General features: G+C 40.6%; 1 protein-coding gene across 1 annotated transcript; it reads right to left on the reverse strand.

Moving 5' to 3' along the window:
• Positions 1 to 855: 855 nt before the first annotated feature.
• Positions 856 to 16,802, reverse strand: LOC123991055 (zinc finger protein OZF-like). Its single transcript, XM_046292202.1, has 2 exons — positions 16,523 to 16,802; positions 856 to 5,799 (listed from the first exon to the last, which is right to left on the reverse strand). The coding sequence occupies exons 1-2, from the start codon at positions 16,716 to 16,718 to the stop codon at positions 4,511 to 4,513; spliced, it is 1,485 nt and encodes a 494-aa protein (XP_046148158.1). The 5' UTR covers positions 16,719 to 16,802; the 3' UTR covers positions 856 to 4,510.
• Between the last annotated feature and the right edge of the window lie 2,081 nt (positions 16,803 to 18,883).

An 18,883-nucleotide genomic window follows, 5' to 3' on the forward strand; every position in this document is an offset into this window, starting at 1 on the left:
CTCAACCTCAACCTTCAAATCAAAACATAACATGCTACCCAGTTAGCTAGCATGCCAAACCAACCATCCATCTGACTTGCTTGACAGATTTAAAATGCCATGGTGGCTTTAATATTTTATAATTATATACACTCAATGGACAGTTTTTTTTAGGTACACATCTAGTACCGGATGAGACCCCCTGCAACCATGGATGCAGGATGCACCTGGTCAGCAACAATGTTCAGATACACGTTGGTGTTGGGGAGTGAGCATGTGCCAGGAAAATTATTCCCCACGCCATTACAACACCACCACCAGCCTGTACTGTTGACATCAGGCAGAATGGGGCCATGGACTCATGCTGCTTATGCCAAAGCCTGACTCTGCCATCAGCATGACACAACATGAACCGGGATTCGATGGAACAGGCAATATATAATATATATTATATATATAATGTTTCTCCACTCCTCTATTTCCCAGTGTTGTTGATCGCATACTCACTGGAACCCCTTCTTCTTGATTTTAGCTGATAGGAGTGGAAACTGGTGTGGTCATCTGCTGCAATAGCCAATCCGTGACAAGGACTGGAGCGTAGCATTTTCGTGAATGGGGTGGTGTACCTAATAAACTGGTCACTGAGTAGAAAATAAAAAAAAACAAAGTTTTACAGGAGTGATGCTGCCTTTATAGCGCCATAGGGCTTGACCAATGGTAGGGTGGGGTTGGCAAAATGGGTTAACTTTGAGCACTATCTCCTGAATGTTTTGGCATTCAGGTCCAAAAAGCTTTCTGACCACTTCCACCATAGGCAAACATGTATAGAAAGTTTTGTTCAAATCAAATTGGAAATGGTAAAAAAGGTGTTTTGAATTCATATAAAATGACCCTATTATTTAATATTCAGTCAGGGTTCCAGGTACAGTACATAGTTTAACATAATTTTCATTGATCATCGCATACTGTAGATTATCATAACATGACTAAACATCAATATAGTCATTATCATATCATAACCATTGTCATAATTCTCATGATTGTATAGGTTGCGAAAAGAAAATAACCTAGCCAGTCATCAAACCATATCATCAAGATGACATTGCTTTTGAAGCTCTTTGAGACTCTTCTGTAAAGTTGTAATGGTTTTATTCAGTGCTTTCTTTCCCATGCGTTTGAGATGGACAAATGTAGCTGGAACTACGCGACCGATGCGGAATTTGGTTTAATCTTGACACTGCACTTACTTAATAGGTCTTAAAATGTCAGACAAACTTTGATTCACTACCTGGACTAGCAGGTTTAGGAATATATGAATACCCACCATAAAGCTTTAGACTGCAATTCGAAAAACAACAAAATGTGGTTCCCATTCCATGTTTTAGTAAACAGCTGAGAGATGGGGCTAGAAGAATGTTGGCTAGCTCCTCTCAAATACCTAGGCAGCGCTATAGATACAAAGACTGACATCCACACAATCATTTTTAACATATTTTGAAGCTATTCAGTGCTTGTTTTCATTCCTGTTGTTTCTATACGACTGAGATACCATATATTTTGGAATATGATAGCGTAAGATAGTTGTGCATTCATAAGTTGGGTCATTAATGAATTCCTGGGCACTTGCACCCCACACCTTTGTAACCATGAAAAACACTTTAAAATGACTAATAGTTACACATCATACATGTTTATATTCAACTGTTTATCAATGATAAAACACAATGCAAGTCATTTATACTGCAAAGCTATAGGATTATGCATTGTTTAAAGAACTTGGCTAGTCTCAGTAGTAACATGTTTGGGGGATTTAGAGATCTCTATTATTTTGAATGCTAGAAATTAAACAAAAGTATTTCATATATTTATATATAGTGCCTTCAGAAAGTATTCACACCCATTGACTTTTTCCACATTTTGTAGGATTGAAATTGATTTGTTTGTCAAAGATCTACTCAAAATTCTCCAATGTCAATGTGGAAGAAAAATGTAAATCCATTTTTATTTTATGTTTAATGTAAAGAGTATGACAAATAAAACACTAATATATCTTCATTCGATAAGTATTCAACCCCCTGAGTCAATACATGTTAGTCACCTTTGGCAGTGATTACAGCTGTCAGTTTTTCTGGGGAAGTCTCTAAGAGCTTTCCACACCTGGATTGTGCAACGTTTGTTTGCCCAATATTCTTTCAAAAATGATTCTTAAACCTGTCAAATTGGTTGTGGATCATTGCTTGACAATCATTTTCAGGTCTTGCCATAGATTTTCAAGCAGATTTGTCAAAACTGGAACTTAGCCATGCGAGAACATTCACTATCTTCTTGGCAAACTACTCCAGGTTAGATTTGACCTTGTGTTTTAGGTTATTGTCCTCCTGTGAATTAATTTCCCAGTGTCAGGTGGAAAGCATACTGGACCAGGTTTTCCTCTACGTTTTTGCCTGTGCTTACATTTTTTATACTGAACATCTTTATTTATATCCATAACATTATGCACCCACCACTATGCTTGCAAATATGGAGAGTGGTAGTAACGTGGTAGTAATGTGCTGTGTTGTATTGGATGTGCTCAGACATAAACATTTGTATTTAGGACAAAAAGTGAATTGCTTACCAATTTTTTTGCAGTATTTCATTAGTGCCTTGTTGCAAACAAGATGCATGTTTTGGAATACGTTTGTTTTGTACAGGCTTCCATTTTTACTCCTAAATTTATTTAGGCTTGCCATAACAAAGAGGTTGAATTACTTATTGACTCGAGACATTTTCAGCTTTTAAATCCACTTTGACATTATGGGGTATTGTGTGACAAAAAAAGTTACATTTAATACATTTTTAATTCAAGCTGTAACACAACAAAATGTGAAAAAAAGTCAAGGGGTATGAATACTTGCTGAAGGCTGTGGCAGAAGAATCAGAATTAGTTAGTTAACATAGATAATTAAGATGTCTTATCTGCATAATATGCTTCTATGATATGCTTGTTATTAGAATGTATCCCTTCGGACTCTGGTGATGGCAGTTGCACTTCCTCCCTCAGCTGGTGCTCTGTCACCTGGGGCCCAGAGAGGGGAGAGGTCAGACTTGTCTTTCACATGTCCCTGGTGCTATGCAGAACATCAGAAAGAGAAGAGGACAGGAAGGGAACATTGTCTTCATATGTGAATGTGTCTTTACCTATTCTTAAACCATGTGAAGGGATGGCACAATTACTTGTCTCTACAATGTATGTGCGCCAGTTATTCCCTCCTTTGGCCTTGGGGGAGATAAGGTTTGAGACAACAGATGCGTGGGGTAGTGTCTGGAACCATTGTATGTCATCTCTGATGTTGCACTTATCCTGGGATAGTGTATGACCTAGATGCTCATTCCCCTCAGTGAGCTTGTCCAGGCGTGTGGTCAAGAAGAGGTTCTACTTGAGATGCGAGTATCTGGAGTTGACAATTGATTTATGCCATAGAATGAGTTGGTGTTTTTGTGCTATGAAGTACCAGGAATGAGATGGGAGCCTCGTCTTAGGGGCCAAACTGAACGATAAGAACAGATTTTCTAGCAAATGCTATCTGGCTGCGGGATACTCCATTCTCATTTATCAAGTCTCACTTTGTGACCCGTTCCACACATCTGTTGTTTGTTGTGTAGACTAGGGGGTGGATCTTTGCTATAAAAGATTTCAGTAGCCTTTGTACCGTCATCTGAGGGTGGTTCGTCGATCAGCCACCGCTATTACAGAGCTCTCACTAAAGATTCAGTTGAAGTATAACTCTGACTTGTGTGATAAGTCTGTCTTTCCTTATTTGATAATACAGAAATTAACCACCACAAGATACTGTAGATCAATAATAATTTTGTTAACCAATATAACATGTGTCCCTCAGGTTTTTGTAATTGGTGTGAACACCTTGAAAATCACTCATTACTAGGATATACAAGGACTTTGAGCATTCCCTCCATTGTTATCGGGGGAGGTGTCTATATTAAACAAAATTATTAGCCAATCCCATCCTTTTAGTATTCAATATATTTTGAGGATTCCATTGATCACTTGGTGTCTAAATCCAGTGTCTCTTGGTGTTACTCAATTTAATTTACAGGAAATTACATTATGGGAAAAATTATAAACCATATCACATGTATTATTTTTAAAGGGTTAATGACCTTAGATTTTCAAATCTGTGGCCTCAATTTCAGAAATTCCTCATTGACCTAAAATGTATCCTTGGTGTTGCCATCATTGGTGTTACTACTCCTACTGGTAGCAGACTTAATTATCATAATAAGCTGCCATATTAGTTTATTTAGAATGGGACAATTTACCTAAATACAGGACAATTAAATAAATACATTTTCCCCCCCAAAATACAAATTTTCAACAATCAATGAGTAAGTTATATGAATTGAAATGACCATTGAACAGATTCCAAGATTGCGGAGTGTACTTTTTACCAAGAGCATACTTGAGTGGTATGTCCTCTTATTAGTCTCTTCCATCTAACTCATTTTACACAAGGGGCATTGTTTCTTGTTCTTAGTCATTGTGAATACTTATTCTGTGAGTTCGCAGATGTCTTTTCAGACTTGATGCTAACTTCAAGTGAGTTCCACACAAATGACATTGAACTCCCTCCCCTGTATGAACCTTCATATGCGCAGTCAGGCTTCCCTTCAGACTGAAGCATTTGCCACATTCATTGCAGCGATGTGGTTTCTCCTCTGTGTGAGTCATCATATGCTTTGTAAGGGTTCCCTTGTCACTGAAGCATTTGCCACATTCTTTGCACCGGAATGGTTTCTCCCCTGTATGAGTCCTCATATGCAATATCAGGCTTGCCTTTATGCTGAAGGATTTTTCACACTCTTTGCACGGATAGGATTTCTCCCCAGTGTGATTTTGCTGATGGAGTTTCAGACTTCCTTTTGTTGTCAAGCATTTTCCACACAAATCACATTTAAAAGCCGGCCCTGTATGAGTACCCATATGATTTTTCAGGTTATTCTTGTGATTGAAACATTTGCCACATATGGTACAGCAATGTTGTCCCTCCTCCGTGTGAGTCTTCATGTGACGGATCAGGTAGCAGTTCAGGACGAAACCTTGTCCACATATGTCACACATGTATGGTCTCTCTTCACTGTGCCTATTTTTCCCATGCATTTGTAGGCCACGTCTTGTCACAAAGCATTTTCCGCAAACGTCACATGTCAGATTAGGCAACTCACTGGTTTCTTTCCTTGGCCGTCCTCTTGGTCTCTCGTCAAGATGGCGATTTTGTCGATGCCTTTTCAGACTACGTGCTGTCGCCAGGCATTTTCCGCACACATCACATTTCAGGTCAGGCAACTCACGGTTTCCTTTCTTTGGCCGTCCTCTCGGTCTCTCTTCACCGTGCACATTTTGTTGATGCCTTCTCAGACCACCCGCTGTCGCAAAGCATTTTCCGCACAAGTCACAGTTCAGATCAGGCAACTCCCTGGCATCTTTCCTTGGCCGTCCTCTTCCTCTCTTTGATTTAAGAGGCGTTAACCGTGACAGTCGTATTCTATTCTTCACTTCATCCTCTTTTACATGATCACTTTCGTCGTTGTCACTCTCTGGATTTACTTCAGATGGGGGCTGATATTCACTGGTTGAGTCGGACTCTCTGTAGCGCTCACCATCAAATTCTGTTTGGTTCTCTACAGTTGTAATGTTGATAGAGTTCCATATAGACTCTTCGGCATCAGACTCGACGGGCCCCAAACTGGCGCTCCATTCCTGCTCATAGTGCTGTTGCTCAGGGTTAACAACCTCTCCAGTGAGAGTGAGCTGCTGGAGGCCTGGAGGGAAGGAGAAAGGAATAAATTTAATGAAAACACAAATAGGACTACTACCCATACGATGGGGTCTCTAAATCTGGATCAATCTGGAACATACTATACAGATCATTTCTGTGTTTTATATGATGCATTTATCGGATGCAATATTTGTCAATCTTTAGGGTGTTTTTGATTTTACCCACGCTAACGTTACCTAAGGGGTGACTGAAATAGGGAACAGCTTTACAAAGAAGTGACTGAAATAGGAAACAACTTATTTTTTTCCTTCTTTAAAAAAAAAATCTTTATTACAAAAAACACAAGGAAGGGGTAACATTAAAGTATTAGAACATGAAGGACAAACAATACAGCATCAAGACACTATCAAACATGTATCAGTCTTTCCACAAGAGGCATCCTTATGTGTGAGGGTGCGTGTGCAAGATAGTGATATAAAATATGTCAGTTTCCTTTTCATAATCACAATCTTGTGAAACCCGAACCCTCCAAGATCCCCCCCCACAGTTCCCCAATAGCTGTCCCTCACCCATTCGAGACCCCTCCCACAGTCCCCCCCCCAAAAAAAACGAATTCCATTCCACACCCCTAAAAGCCCCCAATGCACCAACAACCAAGAGAATGAACTAAAGAGAAAAAAGGAAAAGACAGAAGAAAACAACAATGCAAAACCATTTAAAAACAAAAAACAAAGCACATCAAGGACAACTGAAATCATAACAGCAATGCCTACTTTATGTGTGTATGTCTGGCAATATTACATGCATGTGTTTATTTGAATGAGAGTGTGTGTATATGCATGTGTTCAAACACCTGCACGGCATCAGCCTCAGGCAATCCGGCATTAGTTGTAAAAATACTGCCACTTAGTGTCATTCAAATGTACTTCTTTATGTTTTATTTTGACTTTTTTTCCCCTCCTTTATCTTTTGACCATCATTCTCTCTCTCCCACTTGTCTTCAATTCCACATCCCAACCCTCAGCTTCCCTCAGCCCATCCCATCTATCTCTGCTGGCCACCCACTTCGTGTTTCTACGCAACACATCTTTCAACTATGCTAATCAAGTAGAATCTACAGATTGCGTGTTGAAGATAAATACTTTTACTAAGAGTATTAGTATATTAGTAATTGACTGACCCGGTCTCTCCAGATTTCCTAACAGTACTATTTCTAGGGTTCAGCCATTCCTGAACCTGAGACCAGAAACAGGCTACCTGAGGGCAATACCAAAATAAATGGTCTATTGATTCTGTATCCTCAAAACAAAATCTGCAGCGCTTTGATAATTTTATGCCCCAAATATTCAACATTTTGTTGCAAGAATTCTATATAATAATTTTTGCTGAAAAGCACGAAGTCTTGAATCTTGCGTTGTACCATGGAATCATCAAAAATCTCTTCCCAACCATTACTTCATCCCGCTGCCACCTGCCTCCTCCAGTTTTGATCCTTTATATTGGGCAGACAGACCATTTCCCTACTTCATCCCGCTGCCACCTGCCTCCTCCAGTTTTGATCCTTTATATTGGGCAGACTGACCATTTCCCTACTTCATCCCGCTGCCACCTGCCTCCTCCAGTTTTGATCCTTTATATTGGGCAGACAGACCATTTCCCTACTTCATCCCGCTGCCACCTGCCCCCTCCAGTTTTGATCCTTTATATTGGGCAGACAGACCATTTCCTGCCACCCGCCTCCATTTTTTGGGGCAATGTTGTAATCATTTGGTTGTACTCTTGGATTGAGCAGACCTTTCCATACAACTCTGATAACTCCATGAAGGACATACCTCTACCATTACAATTTACAATATAATTTAAGAACAAAATACCCCTTTCAAACATCTTTCCCATAAATACAGGTATTTTATCAACCAGCACATTTGAGTTCATCCATAATATTTGTTGTAATATTTGTTCGATCTTTTCAGGGGATGGAATTTAAATTGTAGCCAGCTCTGCAATGCTTGTTTGAAAAAGACAGAATTTTGAAAAAAGTATCATTTTCATAATTAATCTGCACAAAGGAAAAAATGCCATTTTTAAACAATGGATGAGCTTTTCTTATTAATCTACTTGAGAACCATTTAGGGTTCAAATAAAACTTTTGAGTGAAGCATTTGGAGAGCGATTTAGGGCTTTTATATTTAATCATCTCAACCCACCCATTTCATATTCATTATATAGATAGGCACACTGTATTTTGTCTGGTTTAGCGTCCCAGATAAAGCACTTTTTTTTTTGCTCATATGATTTGAAAAACAAATCATCAGGAGTAGGCAGCGTAAGTAAGTGATGTCTCTGATTGGGGACCATATTTAGGTAGCCAATATTCCTTGGGTATTTTGTGGGTTGTTATTCTATGTTAGTTGCCTGTTTGCACTAGTCATATAGCTCACGGTTTGTTTTGTTCAGTGTTCTCTCTTTCATTAAAGAGTTATGTACGCTTACCACGCTACGCCTTGGTCTCTTTATGACGACCATGACAGAACAACCCACCATAAAAAAACCAAGCAGCATGAAAAGGAGGAGCAGCGTTTGATGGAGCAGACAGCATGGACATGGGACGAAATACTGGACACTAAAGGATCCTGGACGTGGGAGGAAATACTGGCAGGAGAGGATCGCCTAATGTGGAGGCAGGTGGAGATAGCACAGGAGGAACGGCGACGATATGAGGGTACACGGCTAGCACGGAAGCCCGAGAGGCAGCCCCAAGACATTTTTTGGGGGGGAGGGCGAAGCGAGGAGATTGCATGTGTCAGGTCGGAGATCTGAGCCAACTCCTCGTGCTTACTGTGGGGAGCGTGTTACTGGTCAGGCACCGTGTTATGCGGTGGAACGCACGGTGTCTTCAGTGCGCTATTCCAGTTCCTCGCATTGGCCGGGCTAGAATGGGCATCCAGCCAGCCAGGAAGGAGGGTGCCAGCTCAGCGCTCCTGGTCTCCAGTGTACCACCTTGGACCAGGATATCCTGTGCCGGCTCTGCGTACTGTGTCTCCGGTGAGTCTGCACAGCCCAGTGCGTCCTGTGCCAGCTCCCCTGAGGTGCATTACACCAGCCCAGGACCACCAGTGCCAGCACCACGCAGGCCTCCAGTGCCTCCAGGGTCCAGTACGCCCTGTTCCTGCTCCTCGCACTCACCCTGAGGTGCGTGTCCCCAGCCCGGTACCACCAGTGCCGGCACCACGCACCAGGCTTACGGTGCGCCTCGGCAGTCCAAAGCGTCCGGCGACAGTACCCAGTCCAGAGCGTCCGGCGACGGTTCACAGACCGGAACCTCCGGCGATGGGCCACAGCCCAGGGTCTCCAGCGACAAGAGCGGACTCAGTGTAAAGAAGGGGTACGGCATCCAGAACCAGAGCCGCCACAGAGGTTAGATGCCCACCCAGACCCTCCCATATAGGTTTAGGTTTGCGGCCGGGAGTCCGCACCTTTGGGTGTGGAGGGGTACTGTCACGCCCTGACCTTAGTTATCTTTGCTTTCTTTATTAGTTTGGTTAGGTCAGGGTGTGACAAGGGTGGTTTGTTTAGTTTTTGAATTGTCTAGTTTTTTTTGTATGTATAGGGTTTTTTCTAGTCTAGGTGTTTATATGTCTATGGTTGCCGAGATTGGTTCTCAATCAGAGGCAGCTGTTTATCGTTGTCTCTGATTGGGGACCATATTTAGGTAGCCATATTCCTTGGGTATTGTGACGACCCTCCCATTCTGTCTGCCTTATTCTCTCTTTGTTCTTGTTTCCTTATTAGGATGCTGGTGGGCGGAGTTGGGAGGGTCATCAGCTACATGGGAAACACCTGGGCCCGGTGTCTCCAGGATAAATACACCACTTCCCCATTCATGGAGGAGACTCTCCATGCAGACACCTTTACAGATTGTGTTGTGTATCTTGGTGGCCTTTTAATTGTTTGCTTTGGCACCTTTCAACACCCTGCATTATCACATTCATGTATGCAAAACACTCACTTACACTACTGATTACACACACCATTGTATATTGTACTTAGTTTACTTTATTCAATAAATATATGTTTTGTTACTCCTTATCTCCATGTTGTCTCCCTTTTTGTTTCGGGCTTTGAGCCGGTTCGTGACAAGTGGAGGCTCATCCGGGATATTTGAACGTATTGGCTTGGGAGACCGTGGAGGTACGTGTTTGGTTTGCATATTTTGTTTGAGTTTGATAAGCCCAGTATTGGTTGCCTTTGTTGTTTGGTTTGTGTGCAGCTTTGGAGAGAGTATAATGGTTCGTTTCCAGGCCCTGCCTAGCCTGGAAACTCTTGTTCTACTTTCTGTTGGGACGTCAGTCTGAGGTCAATAATCGGCCGTGTACCTCGGTGGGAGATTTGGGTAGGGTAGTGGAACTTGCTACCCGGAGCTATAGCCTTTTTCCCCTGATAGGCTTAGCAACGTGTTTCATTTTTTGGAATATGTTGGGCATGGTTAATCTTTGTTATTTTTGTGTGGTGTCTGTGGACTGAGCAGTTGTCCCGGGGGCACATCCGTGGCTTGGTGGAATTTGCCAGCATGCTGGGGAGTTCTTTCCTTGCCAGCGGGCTACAGTGCGTAAATTCCCACCGCAAATCTGCACGAAGACTAGGGTTGAGTTTTTGTAGGTTTTGTGGAAGCTCCGTATCTCATCTCTCTTCTGTGGTGCTCAGGGTGATTGTCATTTCTCGGGTTGTGGTCTGGTGTGCTGAGCAGAGGGGAAGAGCGAGAATTGTTTTTGTGTGACTATGGCGTCTTATGTAGATGAGTTCATTTGCTTTCCATCAGAGGAATTGTTAGAATTAGGTACTAAAGAACAGCTGGAGAAGGTCGCTGAACACTACAAGGTTGAAATTAGTGATAAACGTCTAAAGAATTCTATTTGGTGGATATTGAAGGCCAACCTGATGGAGAGTGGTAATTCTTGAAGTTACCACTGGGCCAGCCTCTGCTGAGGACTCGCCGTTTCCCCATAAAGTTACAATGGCCATTCCATTGGTTAGTCCTACTAGTCTTCTTTTTGAACAGCAGAAAGAACTGCTTCTGTTACAGCTGGAGCATGATCGTGAGAAGCTAGAGCATGATCGTGAGAAGAGAGAGCATGATCGTGTAAAGTATGAAAAGGAATTGGCATTTAAACAAGATATGTAGCGTGCTAAAATCAAGTTGCAACAAGAACGGATAGAGTTGGTTAGGGAAGGAAAGATCTCAGGGGAGAGTTTGTTCTGGGAAGGTGACCCAGATTTACCTAGGGGTCGTTCCTCTTTTGGTCGTGCCCCAGACACATTTGATATTGTTGGGAACTTACAGTTATTGCCTCAGTTTCATGAAAAGGACCCTGAGACATTCTTTTCGTTGTTTGAACGTGTTGCTGACGCTAGGAGTTGGCCTGATTCTGACCACACTTTAATGTTGCAGTGTGTGCTGACTGGTAAAGCACAGGAACCATATTCAGCGCTTAGTGTACACAACAGTGCCAGTTATGATAAGGTTAAAACAGCTGTGTTACAGATTTATGAATTGATCCATGAGGCTTACCGCCAACGATTTAGAACTTTAAAAAGGGATGATAAACACTCATGTTGAGTTTGCGCGACAATTATCTTTACAGTTTAAACGCTGGTGTTCCGCCTCTGCAGTTGTGACTTTCCAAGGGCTGTGTGATCTGATTATTATTATTATGTTAGAGCAATTTAAGGATACAATTCCTGATCGTATTGCCACGTATATTAACGAACAGAAAGTAAAGAATGTCGCTGAAGCTGCGGTTATGTGTTGACTCACAAAAGTGTCTTTGCAGAGCCCCGTATTCGGAAAGAGTGGGGGCGCTCGGATAGATTTGGGCTTTGCTCACCGAGATACTTTGGTTCATGGGCAGAGTTCTATTCAACTAAGGTTGAGCCTTGATAAAAATGCAATCGTGTTCGTTGTCTGTAGAATATGCCAGCCCATTCTTAACTGACTTGCCTTGTTAAATAAAGGTTTTAAAAAAATACAATACAAAATACAATACAAACATAGGACATCACTACACGTGATTCACTGTAAAAACATAAATTAACATTAAAAATAAATCACAAGAATTTACTTTTGAAAGTTAAAGTACCTAAAATGAATCAAATAAAGGCCAGGATTTACAGTTGTACAAATCTATGATATAGTTGTAAGAATATTTCTGTTTTGTTATTGACTAATTCTAGGGATTTTATTAAATATTGGATTTGAAGTGGAAATATATTGCATTTGGGGACAGATTTCAAATATTTGTTTTTGTGTATATAACATTTACCAAAGAGATTGAAGAAATGAACGACTAATTCAGTAGTGTTGTTTTAATTTGAATAATAACATATTACATCATCCATTGGAAATACATGGGTCTTATTGATGAAATTAAAAATGTCAATATTTAACCTCTCATAATTAAAATTCCTCAAGCATACAAGTATTTTACACCATTTTAAAGATACAATTCTCGTTAATCCAGCCACCATGTCTGATTTTAAAGGATTTACAGCGAAAGCACCACAAACGATTATGTTAGGTCACCACCAAGCCACAGAAAAAAAAACTGCAATTTTTCCAGCCAACGAGAGGAGTCACAAAAGGCAGAAAGAGATAAAATTATTCACTAATCTTTGATCTCCATCAGATGACACTCATTGGACTTCATGTTACACAATACATGTATGTTTTGTTTGATAAAGTTAATATTTATATTAAAAAAATCTGAGTTTACATTGGCGAGTTACGTTTAGTAGTTCTAAAACGTGGTGATATTGCAAAGAGCCACATCAAATTACAGAAATACTCATAATAAACATTGATAAAGATATGACTATTATACATGGAACTTTCGATAAACTTCTCCTTCATGCAACCGCTGTGTCAGATTTTAAAAAAAAACTTTACGGAGAAAGCAAACCATGCAGTAATCTGAGTACATCCTTTAGACAACAAAGCAGCCAAAATGATACCCGCCATATTGGGTAGTCAACATTACTCAGAAAAAGCATTTAAAATATTCACTTACCTTTGATGATCTTCATCAGAATGCATTCCCAGGAATCCCTGTTCCACCATAAATGCTTGATTTGTTCAGTTTGCGCCGAACATCAGACGAAAAGTTCAAAACGTTCCGTTACAGCCCGTAGAAGCATGCCAAATTAAGTATGGAATCAATCTTTAGGATGTTTTTAACATAAAACTCCATTAATGTTCCAACTGGACAATTCCTTTGTCTGTACAAATGAAGAGGAACGTAGCTACCTTTCACGTGAGCGCGCCAGACCACTCACTCAAAGAGCCCTTATGAGCCCCTCCTTTAGAGTAGAATCCTCAAAACAGGTTCTAAATACTGTTGACATCTAGTGGAAGCCTTGGGAAGTGAAACATAACTAATATCCCCCTGTATCTTCAATAGGGGCTGAGTTGAAAAACTACAAACCTCAGATTTCCCACTTCCTGGTTGGATATTTTCTCAGGCTTTTGCCTGCCATATGAGTTATGTTATACCCACAGACATAATTCAAACAGTTTTAGAAACTTCAGTGTTTTCTATCAAAATGTACTAATTATATGCATATTCTAGCTTTTACAATTGAGTAGCAGGCAGCTTAATTTGGGCACATTTTTCATCCAAGCTACCCAATACTGCCCCCTACCCCAAAGAAGTTAACTCGCACCAAAATAACTTCACAGTCACACTCATGAAACATGTGTATAATAGTTTCCTCTACCTTATCACAGAAAATGAATATGTCCTCTAAATCCATGAATTTAGACAACAGTTTAGGGGAAAGAGGGATACCTAGTCAGTTGTGCAACTTCAACTGAAATGTGTTGAATGTGAAATGTCTCTGAATCAGAGAGATGCGGGATGCTGCCTTAAATCGACCTCCACATCTTCAGGGCCCAGGGAACAGTGGATTAACTGCCTTGCTCAGAGTTTTACCTTGTCAGCTCACGAATTCGATCCAGCAACCTTTCCGTTACTGGTCCAAAGCTCCAAGTAGGCTACCTGCCGCCACCCAAGTTATTGCAAGGGTATGTTTTGTGCAAGATTTTTGTGAATTTATTTGACTTTATTTGATATACAAAATTTGTGAGGGAGCAACCAAGTTTTCTTCCATTCAATTTCAATAATATATGCGCTCCAGAAGAATTTCATTAATTAAGTCCTGAAAGTGTTACTTTGCATATAGAATTCAATTCTTTATACATTATTACATTTGAACTTACTCAACCTGTTGTCTGTGCGGTAGAAATTTGAGACAAAATATCCAAAGGAAAGTATTATTTACCCAACTGTTTAGAGCGCTGGTACTGCCTTTGAAATGTCTATTGCCTGGCACATGCGCCAAAACCATGTAAACACCTGCAAGACTTCAGTTAGTAAGCATGCATAAGTACATTGCATGTACTTCCGTCTTTTGCACGTGCCTTAAATCATGAACAAACACATCTTGATTTCCACATACAGAGACCAGCGTATTTGAAGTCGGTTGAACCTACTTGAATCTAATTCAACATATTAAAGAAATCCACATCAAAATCCGTCAGTTTAAGCTAGAGATGTTTTTTTTGTTGCATTAGATGCATCTCTTATTTAGAGCAGTTTGCTGATGAAAAGTGCCAGTAGAAAGGTGCAGCAAGCTCATTGATTATGTTCACATGCAAACTAATAATTCAATATTAAACTGATTATGGCAGTAGGCCGAGTATGGCATTAGTCATGGTCATTTTTCTGTGAAAGGACACATGAACACCAACGTGAAGTTCATAGGATCATGTCAAATTGTCTGTCACATGAAAGCTAAGAGTCTATTTTTTTTTTTAAATCATAGTTGGGGCTCCTGCTATACTGTTCTCCCTTCCACTGGCATACTGTTATGTTAAGCCAATAACTATTTTTTTTCTCTTATTTGATAGTCAAAGTAAGATTGTGAAAAGTCTGGACAACGCCTCCCTTTAGCCTCTCGCTCTCTCTCCTATTAATGTCACCTCTCACTGACACCTATCCATGAGCCCTCTCTCTTTCCATTTACTGTAACCAGCATCCTTACCCACTGAGCACAGTTGACACTGGACATCGAAAAATAGTCTAAATTTGGTCAGTCTGCCCTGGTTTCAGTGTCCACAGACATCTTTTTTTTCCTCGATCTGGACCAGCCCTGATTTCAGTGTCAACAGACGTCTGGACTGGCCTTCATTTGGCCCAAACATAGACGTCCGGACTGGACCAAATCTGAATCAATCATAGACGTCTATGTTTCACACGTTTGGACATTACAGTACAGTAGAGCACAGTGAAGAGAAGTAGGGTATAGTTCAGTACAGTACACAGTAGAGCACTCTAGTTGAGTACACTATAATGTGCTAAACTATACTGTACTCTACTGTATTGTACTATGTGACATTCGTATCCATAATTGTGCATTTCTGTGTAGTATAGATCAGGGACCAATGATGAAATTATCTTACCGGGTGTTAATCCACTTCACTTAAACTTCGAAATCAATGGTGTGTGTTTGGCATACATTTTAAGTGAAAAATCTGAGTCTCGGAGCAATTCCGTAACTGTGGAATTGCCCTCATGTAAACACCTTACTCTGCTTATCTTAATCGGTGTAAAGTCATAATTAGAAGTAAGCATACGCATATTAAAACACCTGGTTTTCTGAGCAATCTTTCAAATGATTGGCACCAGCTGAATTGGAGTTACAGAGGTGTATTTGATCTGCGCATGTGCCAGCAGCGCAAGCCTCCCTCTTATGATTTGCCAAGTTAAAAAGGTTCAATAAAAAAATATATTAAATAAATGTGCAAGTGAAGTGAGTTCAGAAAAACTTAAAAGTATGCATCTTAGAAAAGTTTTCAAACAAACAAACTTTATATGTCCAAATTCAATCAAATGGGCTTCCCAAAAATAACATGGTCGCAGTGGTAGAACGATTATTTTGATTTTGTCGATTTTGTCCATTTATCAAAATCCCTGTTTTCAGATGTGTCCATGTAAACAAGATTAGGGAACTCGTTCTGCTAACACTTTATTTTAAGAGACTATAATAAAACATGTATATGCCATTTATAAATGTGTAAACCATGTATTAATCATTACGCCCACATTAATAAACCATTTACTAATCATCAGTAAAGTATTGTTGCAGTCCCTAATCTAAAGTGAGTGCTATTATTACTTAAATACTTTCTAAATGTTTTCGAGTGACAAGTGTAATGTCTCACAAAAAGATGGGCATGCCATTGGTAGACATTCCTGCAGTAACTTACTATAACATTAACAAATATGGGACGAATGATTAATAAAGTGTTAACATCATTCTCGCAAAGCATGTAGCCCTAAACGTTGAAATCAAACTATTATATTAAACGGACTATTCACAATAATGGCATCATTGAGTGCATGTAACCGTACTCAGTAGGCTGGTTTCCATTGACCCAGGGTAATTCGACAAAAAGCAATGTCGCAACATAAAAATATTGCGACAGGTATATTGTTAACTAACAGATATAGGAGACATTTTCTGAAGATCGCCAACAACAAAAAAGTTTCCGTTGGAGAAGGGTGGATTTTTCTTTTTGTCGAACTTTCTTGTAATTGCGGCCAATGATGGAGCAGTGTTTTTCGAATAAATGATGATTGCCGAATACTTTAATAAAAAGGTTGTATTTAGGCGACAATGTAAAATGAATGTCAAATAGAGACGTCACATACCTGCTAATCTACGCAACTTTATCTCTGGCTTGAAAACCAAATCCAGCAGTCTTCGTAGACGTGCATTCGCCCGTTTCAAACGGTAGATTTCTTCCTGGTACTCTGCGATCGTTTTTTTAACTACCACGGATATCTCCAAAGGAACTGCTGTTAATGTTTCGTTGAGAAACACATTGATCTGTTGTAGTTTAGACATTTGGGGGAGAAAATGGATGGGTGGAGAAAAAAATGTAGTTATTTTGCTGTCATTACTACGGATCCGTGCTCGAGAAACAGGAAATGTCTTGCAGAATGACTTCTTCTTAAATTTGTTTGGCGGATGGCAACCAACTGAAAGGTGCCTACTGCCTACACCCCCACCTACTGTACTGGAGTGTGAAGCCGGTCACCCCATACATAAAATAACACAGTGCTGTAGGTATTTTAATTTAAAGGCAATGTTCCCATGTTTAGCGGAGAGTGCATCCACAATAAATGCTGCATTTGTCGGCTGAATCAGAAATGACCTTATCATGCAATCTATAACGCTTCAGCGATACAGAGTGAATCGAGCCCTTACACTTGTTGTTGGTATTCATCTTCCACAGAGAGGTGCATAATATGATATTATCTCTACTCTGATGTGGCCGGACCAAATTGGGGAGATCTTGTGGAATGTGGCCTTCACTGGCCTCTGCGACTTCTTCCCTGGACTCATCGTCATGCTCAGCTACAGCAAATTACTACAGGTAGGATGGCTAGGCTGTTGTTTGACGCTAGTCAAAAACTTGGTTGCATTGCCAGATTGACTTACACGCCCAATTTTTCAGTTTTTGATTTGTTAAAAAAAGTTTGAAATATCCAAAAAATGTCGTTCCACTTCATGATTGTGTCCCACTTGTTGTTGATTCTTCACAAAAAAAATAGTTTTATATCTTTATGTTTGAAGCCTGAAATGTGGCAAAAGGTCGCAAAGTTCAAGGGGGTGAATACTTTCGCAAGGCACTGTATATAGGGCAGCAGCCTCTAAGGTGCAGGGTTACGTAACCGGGTGGAATCTGCCTAGTGATGGCTATTTAATAGTCTGATGGCCTTGGGATAGAAGCTGTTTTTCAGTCTCTTGGTACCAGCTTTGATGCATCTGTACTTACCTCACCTTCTGGATGATAGTGGGGTGAACAGGCAGTGGCTCGGGTGGTTGCTGTCCTTGATGATCTTTTAGGCCTTCCTGTGACATCGGGTGCTTTAGGTGTCCTGGAGGGCAGGTAGTTTTCCCCAGGTGATGCATTGGGCAGACCGCACCACCCTCTTGAGAGCCCTGCGGTGCAGTTGCCATACCAGGCGGTGATACAGCCTGACAGGATGCTCTCAATTCTGCATCTGTAAAGATACACTACTGAAGTACATTTGAGTAATTGAGTATTAAACCACAGTCCTTTGTTTCATGTTAACACATTTTTGCAATATTCAAGCTTTGGATCATGGGCATTGGGTGGTGTGCCCCTTTTCTGTCCATTGAGGTAGTTTCTAGACAATATTCTGTCCATTAAGGCAAGTATGGGTAACTGCATACGTGGAGTGTGTCTGAGTGTTCATTGTGAAATAAGTGGGTGTATGGAAACATAACAGATAATTGGGTAAATCAGTTACCACTCAAGACCGTTTTGCACGGCTTCTTCCTGCTTCCTTGTAGCATTTGATCTAAGCTGGTTAGGATAATTAATGTAGGAGATTATGAGAATTAACGTAGCAAGTTAGGATAATTAACGTGGCAGGTTAGTGCTTCATTCTATAGCTAGAGGACTACTGAAATCTCCAGGAGTGAGAAGTATCATTTTTGTCTTAATCTGTTGTTGTCTAGTACTGTCTTTTTCCTAGTTAGGGCCATCTACTTTAAGTGCTGCCTGTCTTCCCAGTAACCTACTTGGTGTGTGAACTGCTGACAATTTGCACATGATTGTTGACACATCAACCAGGATTAAGGGGCAGGGCAATTTGTGACTGTTGTTTTGGTAATCAGTGGCTGTATTGGAAGGGGAGTGGTTTCTCCTCTCCTAGGCAATCAGCAATTAGTACCGGGAGGCGTGCTTTAAAAAAAGTCAGTTAAGAACAAATGCTTATTTACAATGACGGCCTACCGGGGAACAGTGGTTTAACTACCTTGTTCAGGGGCAGAATGACAGATTTTTACCATGTCAGCTCGGGGATTCAATACAGCAACCTTTCGGTTACTGGCCCAACGCTCTAACCACTAGGCTACCTGCTGCGATTACAGTTCTCAAAGGCAATTAGCAATTAGTGTTAGTACTTCAGTCTCCCCTGTTTTCTCAGTTGCAGTTACGTTGCAAAACTGAGACCTTAGCAGAAACAAATACGGTTCTG

The sequence above is a fragment of the Oncorhynchus gorbuscha genome, linkage group LG12 (assembly GCF_021184085.1).
Source record: "Oncorhynchus gorbuscha isolate QuinsamMale2020 ecotype Even-year linkage group LG12, OgorEven_v1.0, whole genome shotgun sequence".
NCBI classification, from domain to species: Eukaryota; Metazoa; Chordata; class Actinopteri; order Salmoniformes; family Salmonidae; genus Oncorhynchus; species Oncorhynchus gorbuscha.